The 18,640-nt window shown below is 46.1% G+C and overlaps 2 protein-coding genes across 4 annotated transcripts in view; one reads left to right on the top strand and one right to left on the bottom strand.

Annotated features, from left to right (window-relative positions):
- HADHB (hydroxyacyl-CoA dehydrogenase trifunctional multienzyme complex subunit beta) overlaps positions 1 to 18,640 on the top strand; it is a 96,918-nt gene that overhangs the window by 54,610 nt on the left and 23,668 nt on the right. The window lies entirely within an intron of this gene.
- HADHA (hydroxyacyl-CoA dehydrogenase trifunctional multienzyme complex subunit alpha) overlaps positions 1 to 18,640 on the bottom strand; it is a 42,201-nt gene that overhangs the window by 22,153 nt on the left and 1,408 nt on the right. For 2 of the 3 annotated variants that reach the window (XM_050948770.1, XM_050948772.1), the window contains exons 2-10: positions 13,880 to 13,921; positions 13,715 to 13,785; positions 12,062 to 12,195; positions 10,013 to 10,151; positions 8,751 to 8,870; positions 8,567 to 8,669; positions 3,067 to 3,189; positions 2,153 to 2,271; positions 1,096 to 1,152 (exon numbers count right to left, since the gene is read on the bottom strand). In XM_050948770.1, coding sequence (XP_050804727.1) covers positions 1,096 to 1,152; positions 2,153 to 2,271; positions 3,067 to 3,189; positions 8,567 to 8,669; positions 8,751 to 8,870; positions 10,013 to 10,151; positions 12,062 to 12,195; positions 13,715 to 13,785; positions 13,880 to 13,921 — 908 coding nt within the window. Of the gene's footprint in view, positions 1 to 1,095; positions 1,153 to 2,152; positions 2,272 to 3,066; positions 3,190 to 8,566; positions 8,670 to 8,750; positions 8,871 to 10,012; positions 10,152 to 12,061; positions 12,196 to 13,714; positions 13,786 to 13,879; positions 13,922 to 17,765; positions 17,851 to 18,640 lie in introns of all 3 variants that reach the window. The other variant, XM_050948771.1, reaches the window with a different exon arrangement.

The raw sequence follows: 18,640 nt of genomic DNA, 5'->3' as shown, positions 1-18,640 counted from the left end.
AATCATTTGAACTGCTCATTCACTTTATTCAGTTCTAAATTACCTGGGACTATTCAGGAAAAAGACCTGGGCATCACTGTGGACAACCCTAAAAAAACCACCTGCCCAGTGCAAAGCAGCGAACAAAAAAGGAAACCGTGTTAGGATGTAGAAGGAAAGGAACAGAATATAATGAAATGATAAAGCCATTATATAAGTGAGTGCTATCCCATCGCCCAGAACCCTGTGCTTCGTTCAGGTTAGCCTGTTACAAAACACGGGAACAGAAATAAACGGATCCGAGACAGGCGGGGAAACACTTCCACATGAGACTAGGTTTCAAATGGTTTCGACATGCCAGAGGAACAACAAACGGTGCCGAGCAGATACATGGCTGTGCTGATTTACAGTATCTCATACAACAAGAATGAGGGGACAGTCAGTGACAGTGAAAGGACAATGTTAAAAGATCAAAGAAAATACTTTGCACGATACACAAACCACCTGTGGCACCCACAGCCACGTGGCAGAGGCCAAGAGGGCACTAAATAGGGTACTAAACAGGATTAGACATTTGTATCAGCGAAGAAGCCTAAGGGAGGTTAGCCCTAACCATTGACGGGGACTAGGAAGAAGCTTCTTTATGGGCAAGTTATTCTATAAGTGGCCACTAGGGGGTTTCTTGCAATCTTCTTTGAGGCATCTGGTACTGGCCACTGTCAGATACTGGACAAGACAGACCGCTGCCCTGATCTGGTATGGCAGTTCCTGTGTTTCATGCCCCCACTTCTGTCTCTGGCTGTGATCTCACTATGAACACCTGCCTACTCTGCTAGAAGACCACAGCCATTATGACCCAGGAATAGGGGGCACCTTAGCCAGACTTGTGAATATTTGACTACATTCTCTCATTGGTTTAAAATGTGAACATGTGCGTGGAGATGGAAGATACAGACCCAATTCCACACAGAGCAGCAGCATAGGGTCACAGGATGGGTGCCCAACACTACCCCCTCCTGGGCTGTCCCTTTAAGCATTCCCTTGTGCAAAGCTGAAAGCAAGTTTGAGGTAAATATGCATCTTAAGGATAAAACAAGAGTTCCACAGTATGTTCACCTGGGATTCAGCGAGGTAGCCGGCTTCATTCCCCTGCTCCAGGCCAGTCTTTACAACCTACATGCAGAAGAGAGGCAGTGAAAATGGGACATTTCATACATTATGTTCTCTTTTGGGGCCAATACATTTAGCACCAGGAAAAGCCCTTCCTGGCCAGTTCCGTTCATGAGATTCTCTTTCAACTCTTGTGCATCTATTCCATGTTCTTCTAAGCGAGCTCCAGCAACATACTGATAGAGTAGCTATCAAGGGTGGGGCATTCAAATTGCCATCAGTCTAATTTGTGCACCGAGCTCCTAGAATCCGGAATTACTTCAGTAGGGTTGTGCCCAACACGGGGGCTAGGCTAACTGGCACTCATGAGCCAGCAGGAGCAGCTTGAAACGGGCTCCCAGAAAGAGGTCTCTGCTACAAAACGTTTTAAAATAAGAGGACATTGAAAGCAGTTTTCAGATGCACTTAAGTGACTTAGGAGCATAAATTTAATCAGTCCAATGGGCTCCAGATGCCTAAATCACTTTGGCATTTGAGATTTTTACCGTGTGTGCTTGGTCTTGTACAAACACACTTACTATCAATGCTCCAAAGGATTTATAATCACATTACCTAGCTAGAGATGGGGTGAGAATGGTGCAAGAGCTGCAGTTGAAAGTTTCATGGAGGAAGTGTATTCTCTCTTATCTATCCTCCTTCCCTTTACTGTGGTTCTGGTGTCCCTCACAACCAGAATATTGGCACAATAGTATTTGAACGGGGATGTGTTTCCTTTTGGAAACACTTGTGAATTCCACTGAATCTGATGCACAAGCTGCTCTGGTCACTAACTGGACAGACCTCTGATTAGCCCCTTAGCCGAATCCTCACAACAATTTCTGGCCTGATTAAGCACAAGGGGAAGACCAATCTCCCTCTGCATAGGGCAATTATTGGTATTATCCTAGCCTCCAGGAGCCCCAGTCATGAACCAGGACCCTGTTATGCAAGGTGCTGCCCCAGAGAGCTCACCGATCTCACCCAGATGCAACGTTTGTGTCATGCGCCTCAGGTGGGGGGTTACCTCAATGATTTTCAGGGGAGCAGGGTAGAGTCCTTTTGTCTGCTTCTGCACCCTTTTCTCCACTGTTTTGTAGATCTGCTGCCTCACAAAGGGAACAGACAGGGCATAGTCTGTCAGTTCTGCAAGAGGACACAAGGCAACACTTGGGCATAAGACAGATCACCGAAGTCCAGCCCTGACATGGACACTAGCTAGTCAGCTACAGTGACCAGTGTGGAAGCGGCAGCTCCAACTCGCTAACTTTCTATGCAAGGAGACGAGAGGTGCTCACCTTAAACCCCATTATTAGATACGGCTAGCACAGATCGGATTGGAAGGTCGGCCACTTAGACAGCTGAACTTTCTTACCATCCATTCCAGGGTGATAAATTCCACAGAGAGCCAAAGGCTGCTCCTATGAAATCAACGGCAAGAACTCCAATTGACTTCAGGGGAGCAGGACTTCGAGGAAGCCGCTAAATCTCGCTATGAACTCCATTAAATAAGGATTATAACCATGACCCACTTGTGGAAGTGCTTTTCTGAAGGGGGATCGCAGCTATATTCAGTGCACAAGCTTGGATGCAAAGCATGGCACTTACTGGCTAGCCAGTGTGTATTGTGGGCAGCTACTGCAGAAGTTCAGCCAATGCCCCTTAGTCCTAACTCCCTACTCCCGTTCTGGGCCCTTCCACACAGCTCCACCAATCCACCTTCTTTCTGAAGTGCAGCACGCTTTGCTCCTGAGCGGAGACCAGCAATCCTGCCAGTTCATGGGGCTGTCAGAGTATGGCTATTGTTGGTTAAAACTAGGCCAATTTAATTCATGAGGGAGTTCTTGAGGATTTTGAAACCATGTCGCTAGAGGCAGAAGTGAATTAACCCACTAATATGCCTTTAAGTTAAGCTTTGTTGCCTGCATCCCACGCACTTACTCTGGACCAGCCCCTTTTCCCTTTTGGGGGACACTGTCTTATTGGCTAGTCCTCTGGCAAAGTCAATCGCTACCTCCTCCATGTACTCAATTGTTCGTTCTTCTGGACTTTTGGTGCCTGGTCCTGGGAACACAGAAAGGATGAGTCAGAGAGGGGGAATGCAGCCTGCAGGATTACATGATGAGGAGGTATTTTGTTAGAAACAGCTCTCCCTGGAAAGATGAGACCAAAGTGGACACATGTCTGCTGATCTCTACAGCTCCACCCCACCCCACAGAACTGTTTTATCAGAGAAATCAAGTACCAAAGAGTTGAGTAAACAGCTTTTAAGGAAGGCACAAAGCTGTAATTTAGCTTCAATATTATGGCATTTTCTGAGTAACACTAGTGCAGGTGGGCTCATGACCTTACAGGACTAGGCAGTGAGTATATTATCCATTGCTGGATGCAGTGTTATAGCTGGATTGGCCCCAGGATACTGGGGACACAAGGTGGGTGAGGTCATATATTTTGTTGGACCTTCAAGCTCTACAGAGCTCTTCAGGTCTGGGAAAGGTACCCAGAGCGTTACAGCTAAATATGAGGTGGAACAGACTGTTTAGCATAAGTAGTTAACAGATTGTACCATGGATGTCATCTCCCTAGACACCAACATCCCTCACAGCGACAGCATTGACGACTGCCTCAAAAAGCTACAAGGCAATAGACGACACAGATCTCCACCCCAAACATTTTCAACTCATCTGTTTCATCCTCACCTATCATAACTTTACATTCAACAACAAAACACTTTGTCCAAACCCTGGGAAAAGCCCTGGGAACCAGGATGGCTCCTCAATATGTCCACCTCTGCATGGGCCACCTTAAGGAAGAATATCTGGAAAAAAATGCATCACAAAAGCGATGATGTACCTGATATGATATCAATGTATTTTCCATCATCTGGACAGATCACCTAGCCCCTCTCATAGAAATCTATCACTTCAACCACCACCACCCATCCATCAAACTCTCTAGAACACACTCACACCAGCATCAACTTCCTAGACACCATGATCAGCTTCAGCAATGGAACCCTACAGACAAGCATATACAAGAAACCCAGGGATCACCAAACTTATCTTCACTGATCCTGTAGCCACCCCAGACATACCAAGACATACCAAGAAATCTGTTACCTACAGCCAGGCACTGAGATACCACAGAATATGCTTCAAGGAACAAGTCTGGGATATGCATCTTAACAAGCTGGTGGATAGAAAGCTGGCTAGATTGCCAGGCTCAGCGGGTAGTGATCAATGGCTCCGTGTCTAGTTGGCAGCTGGTATCAAGCAGAGTCCCCCGGGGTCAGTCCTTGGGCTGGTTTTGTTCGACATCTTCATTAATGATCTGGAGGATGGCATGGACTGTACCCTCAGCAAGTTTGCAGATGACACTAAACTGGGAGGAGTGGTAGATACACTGGAGGGTAGGGATAGGATACAAAGGCACCTAGACAAATCAGAAACCTCATAAAGTTCAACAAGGACAAGTGCAGAGTCCTGCACTTAGGATGGAAGAATCCCATGCACTGCTACAGACTAAGGACCAAATGACTAGGCAGCAGTTCTGCAGAAAAGGAGCTAGGGGTTACAGTGGACAAGAAGCTGGATATGAGTCAACAGTGTGCCCTTGTTGCCAAGAAGGCTAACGGCATTTTGGGCTGTATAAGTAGGGGCACTGCCAGCAGATTGAGGGATGTGATCATTCCTCTCTATTCGACATTGGTGAGGCCTCATCTGGAGTACTGTGTCCAGTTTTGGGCCTCACACTACAAGAAGGATGTGGAAAAATTGGAAAGCCCAGCAGAGGGCAACAAAAATGATCAGGGGGCTGGAGCACATGACTTATGAGGAGAGGCTGAGGGAACTGGGATTGTTTTGTCTGCAGAAGAGAAGAGTGAGGGGGGATTTGATAGCTGCTTTCAACTACCTGAAGGGGGTTCCAAAGAGGATGGCTCTAGACTGTTCTCAGTGGTGGCAGATGACAGAACAAGGAGCAATGGTCTCCAGTTGCAGTGAGGGAGGTTTAGGTTGGATATTAGGAAAAAAATTTTCACTAGGAGGGTGGTGAAGCACTGGAATAGGCTCCCTAGGGAGGTGGTGGAGTCTCCTTCCACAGAGGTTTTTAAGGGCAGGCTTGACAAAGCCCTGGCTGGGATGATTTACTTGGGAATTGGTCCTGCTTTGAGCAGGGGGCTGGACTAGATGACTTCCTGAGGTCCCTTCCAACCCTGATATTTTATGATTCTGTAAGCTCAAAACCACCTTCAAACAAGGACACTCCATCCAAGAAGCAGACTGTATCATGGAATAGGCCACCCAGATACCCTGAGAGAACCTGCTTCAATATGGAAAAAAACAACCTTCTGACCATCTCTCCCATGACAACATTGGAACCCATACAGGGTATCATTAAATTATTACAACTCAGACTCGATGGGGACCACATCCTGAAAGAAATCTATCCCAAACCCACTCTTAAAAAACCCCCTAAACCTCTCCAAGCTCACCATCAGAAGCAAGCTCTCCACAGACCAGGGCATCCCAGCTCAAAGTAGCACAAGACCCTACTATAATAGATGCCAAACTTGTAGGCATATCTGCACCATTATAATGATCAATACTCACACCCAACACAGCTTTCAGGATCCATGGGTCTTACCCAGGCTGTCACAACAACATGTGACATACCTCATTCAGTGTACTAAATGTCCAACAGCAGCTATGCGGGTGAAACCAGACAGTCACTATGCTCTTGAATGAACTCAGACAAAACACAAAGACAAACACACCTCATCATCCAGGGGAGAACACTTCTTACAAAGCGATCACTCCACATCTGACTGCTCAGGCCTCATCCTCAAAGGAAACCTGCACAACACTTTCAAAAGATGAGCCTGGGAGTTTAAATTCAAAACTTTGCTAGATACTGAAAATCGTGGATTTAGGCCAGGTCTACACTACAGAGCTATGTTGGTATAACCATGTCGCTCGATGTGTGAAAAATCCACACACCTGAGCAACAGTTATGTCGACATTAACCTCCCATGTAGACAGCATTATGTCAATGCGACAGCTTCTCTTGTTGACATAGCTATCATGTCTTATGGAGGTGGATTTACTACGCTGGCAGGAGCAGCTCTCTCCCGTCAGTGTCGGAGCATCTTCACTTAAGCATTACCGTGGCGCAGCTGCATTGATGCAGCTGTGCCAATGCAGCATTTTGAGTGCAGACTTGCCCTTAAAGACACTGGGTTCATGGCTTATCACATCAATCTGTAACCCGCTATTTATCCTGTGACTGCAGGGCATTCACTGCCCACTTCACCTTCAATAGTCCATTTCAATGGGGGTTAACTACTTATGCCAAACAATCTGACTCATCCTCTTCTATCTTGCATTTAACTGTGACATTCGGAGGGTTTGTCCACACTGCGAATGCTACAGTGGCCCTACTGTAGTGCTTCCCTTGGCGTCGGTAGCGTCCATGCTGGAGAGGGTCTCCGGTTGGCACAGGTAATCCACCACCCTGAGAGGCAGTAGCTAAGTCAGTGGAAGAGTTCTTCCCTTGCTCTAGCACGGTCAACACTGGGGATTAGGTTGGCTTAACTATGTTGCTCAGGGGTGTGGATTTTTCACACCTGAGTGAAGTAGTTAAGATGATGTAAGTTACCAGTGTAGACCAGCCCTGAAGAGCTCAGTGTGGGCTTGGAGGTTTCTCTCTCACCAACAGAAGTTGGCCCAATTGGAGACATTACATCACCCCCCCTTGTCTCCTCAAAATTCACAGCACTTTCAAGACAAGCCAAGCTGATCTGGAGGAATAGCAAGGGAATATTTGCTCCTTTTTAAAGCGCAGCACTGGGTAAGCGACCACACAGGGTTTATATCAAACTTACGTACACCCTGGGGCACTTGCAAATGTCAATTTACTGAATCAGAAGAAAGCTGACAGTGTTAAGGCAGAGAAGACCATGAGATGCAAGATACAGAAGCAAGGGGTCTTATCCAGTGCACCATTGGAAGACAGCATTTTCAGTTGAGAGTTTAAGAGGCCTACGCACTCCCTTCACCAGGTGCTGGCCCAAGGAAATAAGCACAATAATTTACATATGGTAGGACCAGCAGCTAAGCCCTGTTTTCAGATGCTTAAAGCTTTCTTGAGTTTTCACCTTTCAGGCTAAAGTTTCCCCTCTCCAATAAGCCATCGGCCAATAAAAGTCTCTCAGTGCAGGAACAGCAGAGATCAACAGATTTAGCACTTCAGACCCTGACTGCAGCTTGCAAGGCATCTTCTCCTAACTGAAAGTGAATAGGCAATTTTGAGTGCCCAGAGCTCTGGGGTTCTCCTGTCACTGGAGAAACAGCAGATCACCTACCATTATGCAAGCACAGATACTGCCCTGATGTCCAGGCCTTGGGATATCCATTACCTTTAATAAGAACAGCTATACTGGGTCAGGCCAAAGGGCCATCTAGCCCAGTATCCTGTCTTCCAACAGTGGCTAATGCCAGGTACCCCAGAGGGAACGAACAGAACAGGAAACCATCAAGTGATCCATCCCTTATCACCGATTCCCAGCTCCTGGCAAACAGAGGCTAGGGACACCATTCCTGCCAATTCCGGCTAGTAGCCATTGATGGACCTCTCCTCCATGAACTTATCTAGTTCTTTTTTGAATCCTGTTATAGTCGTGGTCTTCACAACATCCTCTGGCAAAGAGTTCTACAGGTTGACTCTGCATTGTGTGAAGAAATACTGCCTTATGTTGGTTTTAAACCTGCTGCCTATTAATCTCATTTGGTGACCCCCTAGTTCTTATGTTATGAGGAGTAATTAACACTTCCTTAGTTACTTTCTGCACACTAGTCTTTATCTATCTATCATATCCCCCTTAGCTGTCTCTTTTCCAAGCTGAAAAGTCCCAATTTTATTACTCTCTCCTCATATGGAAGCTGTTCCATACCCTAATCATTTTTGTTGCCCTTTTCTGAACATTTCTAATACATCTTTTTTGAGATGGGGCGACCACATCTGCATGCAGTATTCAAGATGTGGGCATACCATGGATTTATCACTTGATGTGCTCAATTAGTAAGACGTGATCAGTGAAGAACGCAGGATCTTATCCAAATTTACCTGCTCACAAAAAGGGCAACATATCCACCCTGAATTCTAACCGTAGCCAATTCATTTAGCTTATGTAAAAAAAAAACAACAACAACAACATATGTTCCCCACTCTGAATACACTGCACTGCAATTCCTGTTCCCTCCCCAAAAGCTGAGACTCTGGAAACCAGCACCCAGCCCAGATGATAAACTCTACATCCCATTAGATGAATGACAGCATCAAGGACTTCTCTACCCATTTAATCAAATTGGAGGAATTAGTCCAAAGGGCAAAAGATTAGCCTCCTAAGTAGCTTTAAGACAATTCTCGAGTCTTAGCCTCTGACCTAGTGGATCAATCAATTGATCAACCAGCCCCATCCTCTTTGCTCTGTCAGCACGGATGTTCTTCCCAGTCAGCATCATGTCAAAGGCAGCAGGAAGTCCCACCTGGAAGGCAGACAGACAAGAGGGTGTCAGACCTGGAGAGAGCCATGTGAAGGAAAGGGACTGCTCATCCTCTTCACTTACCATCTTTGGCAGCCTCTGAGTGCCCCCTGCACCCGGCAGTAGCCCCAGTAACACCTCGGGTGTGCCCAACACTGTCTTCTTGTCCTTTGTAGCTACTCTGTATTGACAGGAGATGGCAACCTTGCACAGGAGACAAATATACCAATAGAATAGCTCACACTTCCAGAACATCTCACTGGCAAAAATGCAAGAGCCATCAATACACCCCAGGGACACCCTCTATGCAAGCAGAACTGCCTGGGACTCCCTCATTGTCTCCTCCAGCTCTGAGGATGGACATTGGGTCCTATGTGGTCACACAAATCCTTCCTATGCCCCAGCCAGGGTCCTTTAAAAATCACCTGGTTCTTACTGGCTAATCTCATCAAGTGCAATCAGAGGATAATCTTATTTACAGATTAACCCTGTGGCTCTGAAGATGGCATTTACCCCCACGCTGATACCAAGCCCAAACCCTTCACTAGATCAGTGAGGTCTAGATAGCACAGAGACAGGCCAAGGGACACAACACACAGGCCCTGAGATTTCATTCCCAGCAATAACAATCTTGCATTTAAACAATGCCTTTCATCCAGAGGCCCCAGAAGAGCCCTGCAGTTTACAACCTTCAGGCTAACCACTTACTGCCTACCACCCTCCTCAACTAGATCCTCTCACCCTATCCCCACTAGGGGCGCGCAGTAGCTATTTGACAGTGCGTAACACTAAACCGTTCAGACTAGGCTGTAACACAGTACCCATCTGAAATGACAAGGGAACTGTAGATAGGATGGGGACAGTTACTCAAGGTGGGATTTGGCCCGGAGACCCATTTTACACCCCCTACTCTGACAAGTGGTCAGGACCTGAACTCTGTGGCTCATCTGAAAAACAGCAACTGCAGTAACATGTCCTGTAGCACAGTGCGACAGTATCGGTTCAACACCAGGTCAAAGCACCATCTGCCAAGTCACCAATGTCTTATGGCAGCTCTGGTGTTTTCCCTGCAGGCCTCCCATCCAAATACTGACCTGGTCCATTCCTGCACTTAGATCAGATTGTCTCACAAGCTAAGCAGGATGACTATGCCAAAGACCTCAAATGCAACAAAACTAGGTCATTTACCATAAACAGAATTCAGCAGGTTTGCTGGCTGCCATGAGGCTTGAAATCCCATTTCTATCCTCTGAGGAATGCAGCTGAATTCTCCCAAGTATCCCAGAGACCTCTGCAGCCTCATGCCAGATTGACAGCAGCATCTGCCCTGCAATTCCCTACAGTACCTCTAGTCCTCCTCCCAGGCAGGAGCCACTGATGGCAGCAACTATGGGCTTTGGAGATTTTTCAAGTTTCTCAAACATCTTCTGTCCTTCCTGAGAAAGCTGCGTCACTTCCTGAACAGTCTTGCAGGATTCGATCATACTGCAGCAGGGTAGAAAGACTGATCAGATTTGCATAGCAGTGCCGAGAAAGCATCAGTAAAGCAGGGAGTGCTTCAGGCACGGTTTCCTACTCCCCACAGCTCTATTAAGAGATATGCAGGATCAGCATAACCCCCTAGCCCTAGACTGCCAAGTGTCACGGAGTGTGGGGGAGATAAGGCCCTGCACCCCCGGCTCCCTGCGATTCACCATGACTCTCAACCAGCCAGTTAACACAGAAGGTTTATTTGGACAACAGGAACACAGTCCAAGACAGGTCTTGCCAGTACAGACAACAGTTAGGTCTATCTGGGGGCCCAAGGGAGGCCACAGCCCTGTTGGGAAGCCCAAGCCCCGTCGGGGCTCCCCTCTCCATTTCCCAGCCAGCTCCAAACTGAAACTCCCTCCAGACTCTCAATCAGCCTCCTCCCGGCTCCTCCCCCAGCCTTTGTGTCCTTTGTCCAGTTTCCGGGGCAGAGGTGTTACCCGGCCTCCAACCCCCCTCCTGGGTTCTCATGTTGCACGCTCAGATATCCTCCCTCATGGAGAGTCTCCCATCCCCAATGCAGACAGTCCCAGCAAAACTCCCCTGCAACCTTCCCAGGTCAATACTCCCCACTCAGCATTCAAAGAACACCTCAAGAACATTCCCACTTCATCACACCAAGCAATGCAGGAAGTCTGCTAAGATTGGTGGGCTGAATCACTGCATTAGAGAGTGTCTGCAGATCAAATCCAGGGGAGAAAGAGCTCAAGGCAAAGGTTTTGCGAACACTTCCCTCTTTGGGAGGGTGGAGGAGAGCAGGATAATTTGTAAAGCAGCTCTCTGATCTCACACGCTCAGCCAGTTAGAAATGGTCAGTCAATTAGTATAATTTGAAATAGGCACTGCTGCCAGCAAGGGCCAGTAGAGCAGGATCTTCATGTTGAGACCAAAGGAAGCCTTTGAATTCAACCTGTCCTTGTTCAAAAAATTAAATACTCGCTCTGGCCGGCGCTGCTGTCTCCTCTCCACAGCACATTGTATATAGAGTCTCTTTCCTTTCCAGGGGTGGACAAGGAAGTCAGTGAGTTGCTGAAGAGCACAGAGATTACAGCTGCCCCCTGGCCAAGTAGCTGCTATTTCCAGAGAACCCACAATATGAAATCTTGGGTATGGAAAGAAGTCTCCCAAGTTACCCTGAAGTCTAGATGTGCTAACAACTGGGCAGGCAGAGTTCAGCAGAGAGCAAGCCGGAGTTCAGGGTTAACCCTCAGACCAGCGAGCCAGGGTATAGGGTGTGTTTAAACATCCCGACAGAGGGAGGTCCAAAACTCTGCATAACCAGAAGGCAGCAACTTGCCAGTGCAAGGAACCTGAAGCCTACAGCTCATAATGCACCCGCTCTTCCTCTGATGCATGGCTCACATTCCAGCTTACAATGCTCAAACCAGCTAGGCTGTTTGCTCACGGTAATCAGTCGGGAAACTGCTTTGCCCTCCTAGCACGCACCTCTGCATTCAGGGAAGTGCTGCAATGTGTTAGGGTTCAGTGGGTTGACAAGCCATGCTCCATAGATTCCAAGGCCAGAAGGGATCACTGTGATCATCTAGTCTGACCTCCTGCATAGTACTGGCCAGAGAACTTCCCCTAAATAATTCCTAGAACAGATCTTTTAGAAAGACATCCAAAAAGCTGTCAGTGATGGGGAATCCACCATTCCAAGCTATCTTAGCTCCAGGTCCTGCTAAGCAACCTCTGTCAAGATACATGGGGATAGATTCGGTGATCAGACTGCTGCCTCACTATTGAGGAAGCACAGATAGCAAGCTCATGTCACAAAAGATCATAAGAGGATATTCCAGTCTGCTAAGAAAGTCAATATGGACAAAGCACCAGTCAGCAGGTGGCTTTTACTCTCCAACACTTACTTGATATCAGCCCCAGCAATGAAGCAGCCTGGCTTTGCTGAGATTAGGACAGCACTTTTGACCGTCTCATTGGCCCAGATTTCGTTCATTACCTCTGTGAACTCTGATTGCAGTTGTTTAGACAGAGTGTTGACCTGCAGACAGCAAATGAACACTGTAAATACAGAATAAAGACAGAGGCAGAGTTCAGCCCCTCATGCAGCACATACCCTTCTGTTTCCACACATTCAAAAAAAGATTTCCAAGGGAATAGAAAGATCCACTATAAAAAGCCAAAGTTTAGTGGCAGGCAGGAATGGAAAAATCCACTTCCACTCCTTCAAATTCCGAGAGAAAGTAAGGCCCTCCTGCTCTACACATTCTTATACTTGCTTCATACACTGGAGAGGACACATAGTCTGGGAATTCCCCAGGACAGTAGGGTAAGCCTATAGCCTGGTAAGTTATAATGTTGTATTCAGCCAAATTACTCAGAACAGAGTTCTGATAGCTTGACTCTGTGCCATAGGAATACTGGAATTGCACAGCAGACTGCAGTAATCCATCTAGTGATCATTCTCCTCTACTCGACATTGGTGAGGCCTCATCTGGAGTGCTGTTTCCAATTTTGGGCCCCACACTACAAGGAGGACGTGGAAAAATTGGAAAGAGTCCAGCAGAGGGCAATGAAAATGATTAGGGGGCTGGAGCACATGACTTATGAGGAGAGGTTGAGGGAACTGGGATTGTTTAGTCTGCAGAAGAAGAGTGAGGCGGGATTTGATAGCTGCTTTCAACTATCTGAAAGGGGGTTCCAAAGAGGATGGTTCTAGATTGTTCTCAGCGGCAGCAGATGACAGAACAAGGAGCAATGGTCTCAAGTTGCAGCAGGGGAGGTTTAGGTGGGGTATTAAGAAAAACTATTTCACTAGGAGGGTGGAATGGGTTACCTAGAGAAGTGGTGGAATCTCCTTCCTTAGAGGTTTTTAATGTCAGGCTTGACAAAGCCCTGGCTGGGATGGTTTAGTTGGGGTTGGTCCTGCTTTGAGCAGGGGGTTGGACTAGATACCTCCTGAGGTCCCTTCCAACCCTGATATTCTGTGAGTCTATGATTCTAGTTCAGGATCCTGTCCTTGACGTGGCCAGTACCCGATGCTTCAAAGATGAAAACTCACAATGTGCTACTATGAAATAACCTGCCCATAGGGGAAGCTCCATCCTAAAGCTCATCAGTTAGTGGTTGGTTTGTGATCTAGAGCACCAGGATTTATGACCCCTTTAAACTGTTTAGTTCTATATACACTATAGCGATGGACGTTTTCATTATCCATACAAATGGATTATTTATTTTGAAACCGAGTAAGCTCTTGGACTCAATGAGATCTTGTGGCAATGAACTCCACAGGTTAGTTTACTGTGTATAGAAGTTTCCCTTGGTCAGCTTTGAATACATTTCCCTTCAATTTCAGTAGAGACCCCCTTGTTCTTGTAGAAAAGAGTAAAAGGAGCACCTGACATCTTCTCATTTGTTATAGCGTGTCCCCTCCAATCTAAACAATGGGCTCATTAGACCTCTCATAATTTTCAATGCCTTCTCTAAATTATTACTTCTAGTCTCACTTTATCCTTTTTGAAAAAGGAATGTCTAGTAGTTATAGGGGATTAAAGAAATACCTTTGAATCTGGTGAGTTGAAACGTACAACTGCAACATCTCCTTTGACATCATAGTTAACATGAGTTCTAGCTGTAAACAGGAGGCAAAATATCTCTCAGATTTATGATCTTACTGGATTTTAGCAGAAAAAGTCACAAATCACAGTCAGTCTCTTTATACTTACCCTGAAGAGAAGAGGAGCTGGCAACATTCCGGCAGGCATAACCTAAGGAAGAGAAGTTAATAGGAGTTACAGGTTTACCAAAAAACGAGTGCAGCCACATTTAAGTTAGATTGTCCTCAAGGCAAACACTGAGATTTTTAGTTCCTCCTCCTCCCTCACCGCGGCCCATATATCAAATGGTCAACAGCTTCTACAAAGATTCTTCAGTAAAAGAGCATAGAACTCATGCAGGCCACTGTGTGTGACCTTCGTGCCACAGATTTTGTACTGGTGACTTTCCAGCATCAAACACTAACACAAGAGGTCCATAGACCTTGGTATTAACCAGGGATGCTGCAAGCAGAATGAGTGTTTGCCTTTGCTGTCAGCATGCATAGTTCAGCATCTGTTTGTTCATGTGTAGCAAGCTTAAGAGTCACCTTAGACTACAGAGATTCCAGGCCCAGAAATCAGACATTAGAAATTCCTCCTCAGCTACAACAGACCTGCCCTAGCAGAATGAATTCTCCAGTGCAGTCCTAAAGATCACATGGATGAAGTCTTCCACGCCTTCCCTAGAGGGATTAGTCTAATCTACAAGGAATGCGTGACAGACGACAAATGAAGCCCCCACAAAGAAGTGTTTCTTCTCTCCCCCTGCCCTCTATGTTAACAAAATCTCTCAGTCACCACCCATGACAATTGCATGTGCAAATCTTTAGATAAGCTTGCCCTCTTCTAGTGCAGTCAGAGGGCCCCACAAATCAGAATAAGCGAAAAGGGACATTTAAGCTTTATCCTGCAGAACCTCAGCAAGAGAATCCCCTTTCCTGCCCCCTCGAAGCTGGCATCTTACATTTTTGCCTCCAGTTATCCCTATTGTCACCCTAAAATCGCTCCCACTTCTGTTCAAGTGACCTTCACCTTGGACAAAAGCCTCTTCCAATGCAACGCTGGGCTGCCTCTAGCTACTGCAGGCAGCAACTGCTTTCCCCATGCCTGTGGGAGCCACTGCTATGGGCTACTGAGAGTGAAACCACCAAAAATGCTGCTCTTTAAACAGTGTATCGTAATTGGCATGGTAGGCAGCAGCCAGCCATTAGATTACAGAATACGGCATTGGTTTATTTACAGGGTGCCAACCCATGACACAGACCATCCCTATCCCAAAGGCAAAACAACCTGGGAAATCCAGGAGGGGGAATAAATTGGGTGGGATGAATCTCCAATCAGCCACTCAGACCAGACAATGATTAATCAGGCACACAGCACTTTGCTTTGCAAATAAGCATTTATCCTCTCCCCCACAGCCATGTCATCTTGGCTCAGAGCTGCTTCATGCACTTTCCCCTACATTTCCAAATAGTCTCCTCCTCTGAAGGGAGGGAGTGACCTTTGTCCTACATTTCATCATGCCCGGGAACAGAAGCAAGGTAAACTGCTTTGGGAGAATGGAAAAAGTGTGTTGCATTTAGATTCCTTTCTGAAATGGTACCGAGAATAAATCACTCCCAGCATCTTAAGAAATTCATCTCTTGGTTTTGATTTCCAAGACTGTATTTTTAAGAGGATTTTTGACCAAGTTTGATGCCCAGATTACAAACCCTGTGCGAAATCACTGACAGCCTTAAAATTCTAGGCTCAGGAGCACCTAGGCTTCAGTCATTGAAAGGCCAGCCAGCCAAATGTGATCTCCAAAATGTAGCGCTCGCATTGCCCGCGTCTTTATAACAGATGCAGCAACTTGAGACTAGAGGCCCCAGGACGAAATTATCCATTCTGTCATTTGGAGTAAAACGCAGCATTTCATAATACAGCTTTTGCAGGCCACATTCCAGTGATAAAGGGCAGGAGTGCGCTGCCTTGTTGAACTTGTTCAATATAGCCCTTGTGTTGCACCACACTATCAGGTGCAGCAGGAGGAAGAAATGAGATGAACAATTGAGACTAAATTACAAGACCATGACTGGTCGCTTCCCCAACCCCTTCACTCCTCCCCCAGGAGTCTGCACTAGAATTATAGCCAGGTAGGAAAGTCTGGGTATAGGTCACTAACAGATGTATTTTTATAAGTAGAGTAAGGGTTTGCACTTGGACATTGTCAACATATCCTAGACTTCACCAAATAAGTCTACCCTTTCAAAGATATAGAATCTCTTATTCCATGAAGTTATGCAAGTAACTGATTGGCTGAATTAGCCCCCTCCCAGTTCCATGGTCTAACATGCCTTTGCTTCTTCTCTTAAGTTCGCCTTAAACACTTTCCGGGAATCTCTCTACAACCATTTTTAAGAAGTTTCAGCAAAACAGACTAAAGGTACACAAAGATACCAAGAATCTGGAACAAAACCTGCTAAACTTCACTATATCCCCTCCCTCTTCCTTTGCCTGCACATTGTCTATTTAGACTGTACCTCTCTGGGGCAGGGACCTTGTCACTATCATTACTGCAAGACACCTACAAATTCTGGTGACCTAGGCCTTGGCTACACTGGCACTTTACAGCGCTGCAACTTTCTCGCTCAGGGGTGTGAAAAAACACTATTGAGTACAGCAAGTTACAGCGCTGCAAAGCGCCAGTGTAAACAGTGCCCCAGCGCTGGGAGTGCGGCTCCCAGCGCTGCAAGCTAATCCCCACGGGGAGGTGGACTACCTACAGCGCAGAGAGAGCTCTCTCCCAGCGCTGGCGCTGCGACCACACTCGCACTTCAAAGCGCTGCTGCGGGAGTGCTCCCGCGGCAGCGCTGTACACCTGCAAGTGTAGCCATACACTTAGTAACTATGCAAAAGCAGTGAAATACTTTTGATGACAAATTTTCCAAGATAATGTGTTTTATAAAGTTGCAGAGGCCAGAACCCTCTTGGAAAGCAATAACCAGGCTTAAAACTCAACCACAATAAAATGTGGCTTAGAGGCAGTTTACAGTAAGAACACTGCTACTTTAAACTGCAAATCATTTACAATTAGCAGCATGAATCTGTACAAATCAAGGTAATAGATAAAATCCTCTTGCACTTTTTAAAGGAACACCAGCAGGCCTCTTTTTTTTTTTTTTAATTTCTTATATATTTTCAACATTATACTGGAACTGAAAGACTTAAATCTAGATTTACTTTTCAATATTTATGTTGTATTCTTCACCCTGCTTGGGCAATGAAAAGAGATTAGTCAGTTTCATTTCTATGGATAGTTTCTAGTCAATTCCATTTTTCTAAACAGATTTCCAACATTGCAGGAAAAAAAGGTTTGTTAAGAACTGTTTCAATGCCTAAAAGAACTTAATAAAAAAAACTTCTTCCATTGTTTGGTTTTGCACTGCTTTTTACAAAAAACTAACTGGGGTGCAGTGGGAGAATTGATTTCAACCTCTGTAAAACTCTGCACCCCCCATTATAGGATATCAAAAGTTTTGCAGACATTAATGAATTTAAGTTCACAAAGGGGATGCACACGAGTCACGGAAGGCAGAATTTGACCAAGACTCACTGCTGGTGAGAATGAATACGGAGGAAAATATCCAGCTGGACTTAGGCACTTTGATACCAGGAGAAACACCAACTTACTTCAAAAATGATCAACATACAACTATGTGGTGCTATTATTTTGCAGAACATAACTGGATTTGTATAGATGGGGAGACTGAGGCAGAGAAATTACCCACTTTGTAAACCACTGGACAGAGAGCACTGTAATGGCAAAGTAGCATTAGGACAGGGCCGAGCTCACTAGAACTTTTATTTAGGGGAGTGGCTCCCAATGTTTGGTGGAGTATCCCTTTCCCTTGCAATCAACCGGAATATGGATGCCACCCCCCCCACACACACCATTTGCTGTCTCATTTTTTCCTAACCATTTTATTTACTTTGGTCTCTTTTCCTGTACTCCCCTCCCTGCTCCCCGACTCACCAGGAGATTGCATGCTGCTGGAGGTGGGGACAACAGCGTCCATAGGTGGCTCCATAGGCCAGGCCTCTTGTGATCTGGAACTAAGCTGAGCATCAAGGGAGCAGAAAAAGAGAAGCTTGGGATGGCAAGCTGTTGCCCACATTTCCCCCCTACCATAGGCTGCCTGTTTTACTAGCAGCCTAGGGAATCTGTCTGCAATAGGGGTGGCTCCAAGATCAAATAACTTTCCTCACGTGCACTGCTCTTGTCCTCAGTTTTCACCCTGCCAGTGGAAGTCCTGCCCGCCCCACTTCCACCCTCATTTTGGCAAACACCCATTTGGGGGGGTGAAGAACACAAGACTATTCCAGGCAGACTGCTATCAACGATGATAAATAGGGGCATCCAAACACCACATTTTTAAGGGAGAATATCAGCCAAAGTGAGAATCCTGAAAACAAGAAACTAAAAAGACAGAGGCCTCTGGCAATTAAAAGCACAATGTTATTTTTCAGCACTGCCCTCCTGATCATGTATCATTTTGACAAAGTTACAATTCTAAATTCATATGGGAACCCAGCTCCCTCCAAACTATCTAACTGTGTATTCACAGAAGGAAACCCTGCCTTCAATGACCCTCCACCCTGACCCGAAGAAAGCCCCTCCAGGAATAGTTGTAGATCAGTGTCTTGAGCACCTCTGATGAGAGTAACAAGAAGGGAACAAACTAATTACAGCTGCCATGAGGGATTCTAATGTAAAGACTGGGTCATTGGATTAAGAGCCCACTGAATTTCACAAACCAGCAAACTATGATCAGATGTTAATTAGTTCTTGTGACTATTGATTTAGACAAGTTATGCATCAGACAAAGGTAGCATCCCATCAGTAACCAC

Source organism: Gopherus flavomarginatus, chromosome 4, assembly GCF_025201925.1.
Source record: "Gopherus flavomarginatus isolate rGopFla2 chromosome 4, rGopFla2.mat.asm, whole genome shotgun sequence".
NCBI lineage: Eukaryota > Metazoa > Chordata > Testudines > Testudinidae > Gopherus > Gopherus flavomarginatus.
Note: the sequence above shows the minus strand (reverse complement) of the source record. Positions and strands in the feature narration are given on the sequence as shown.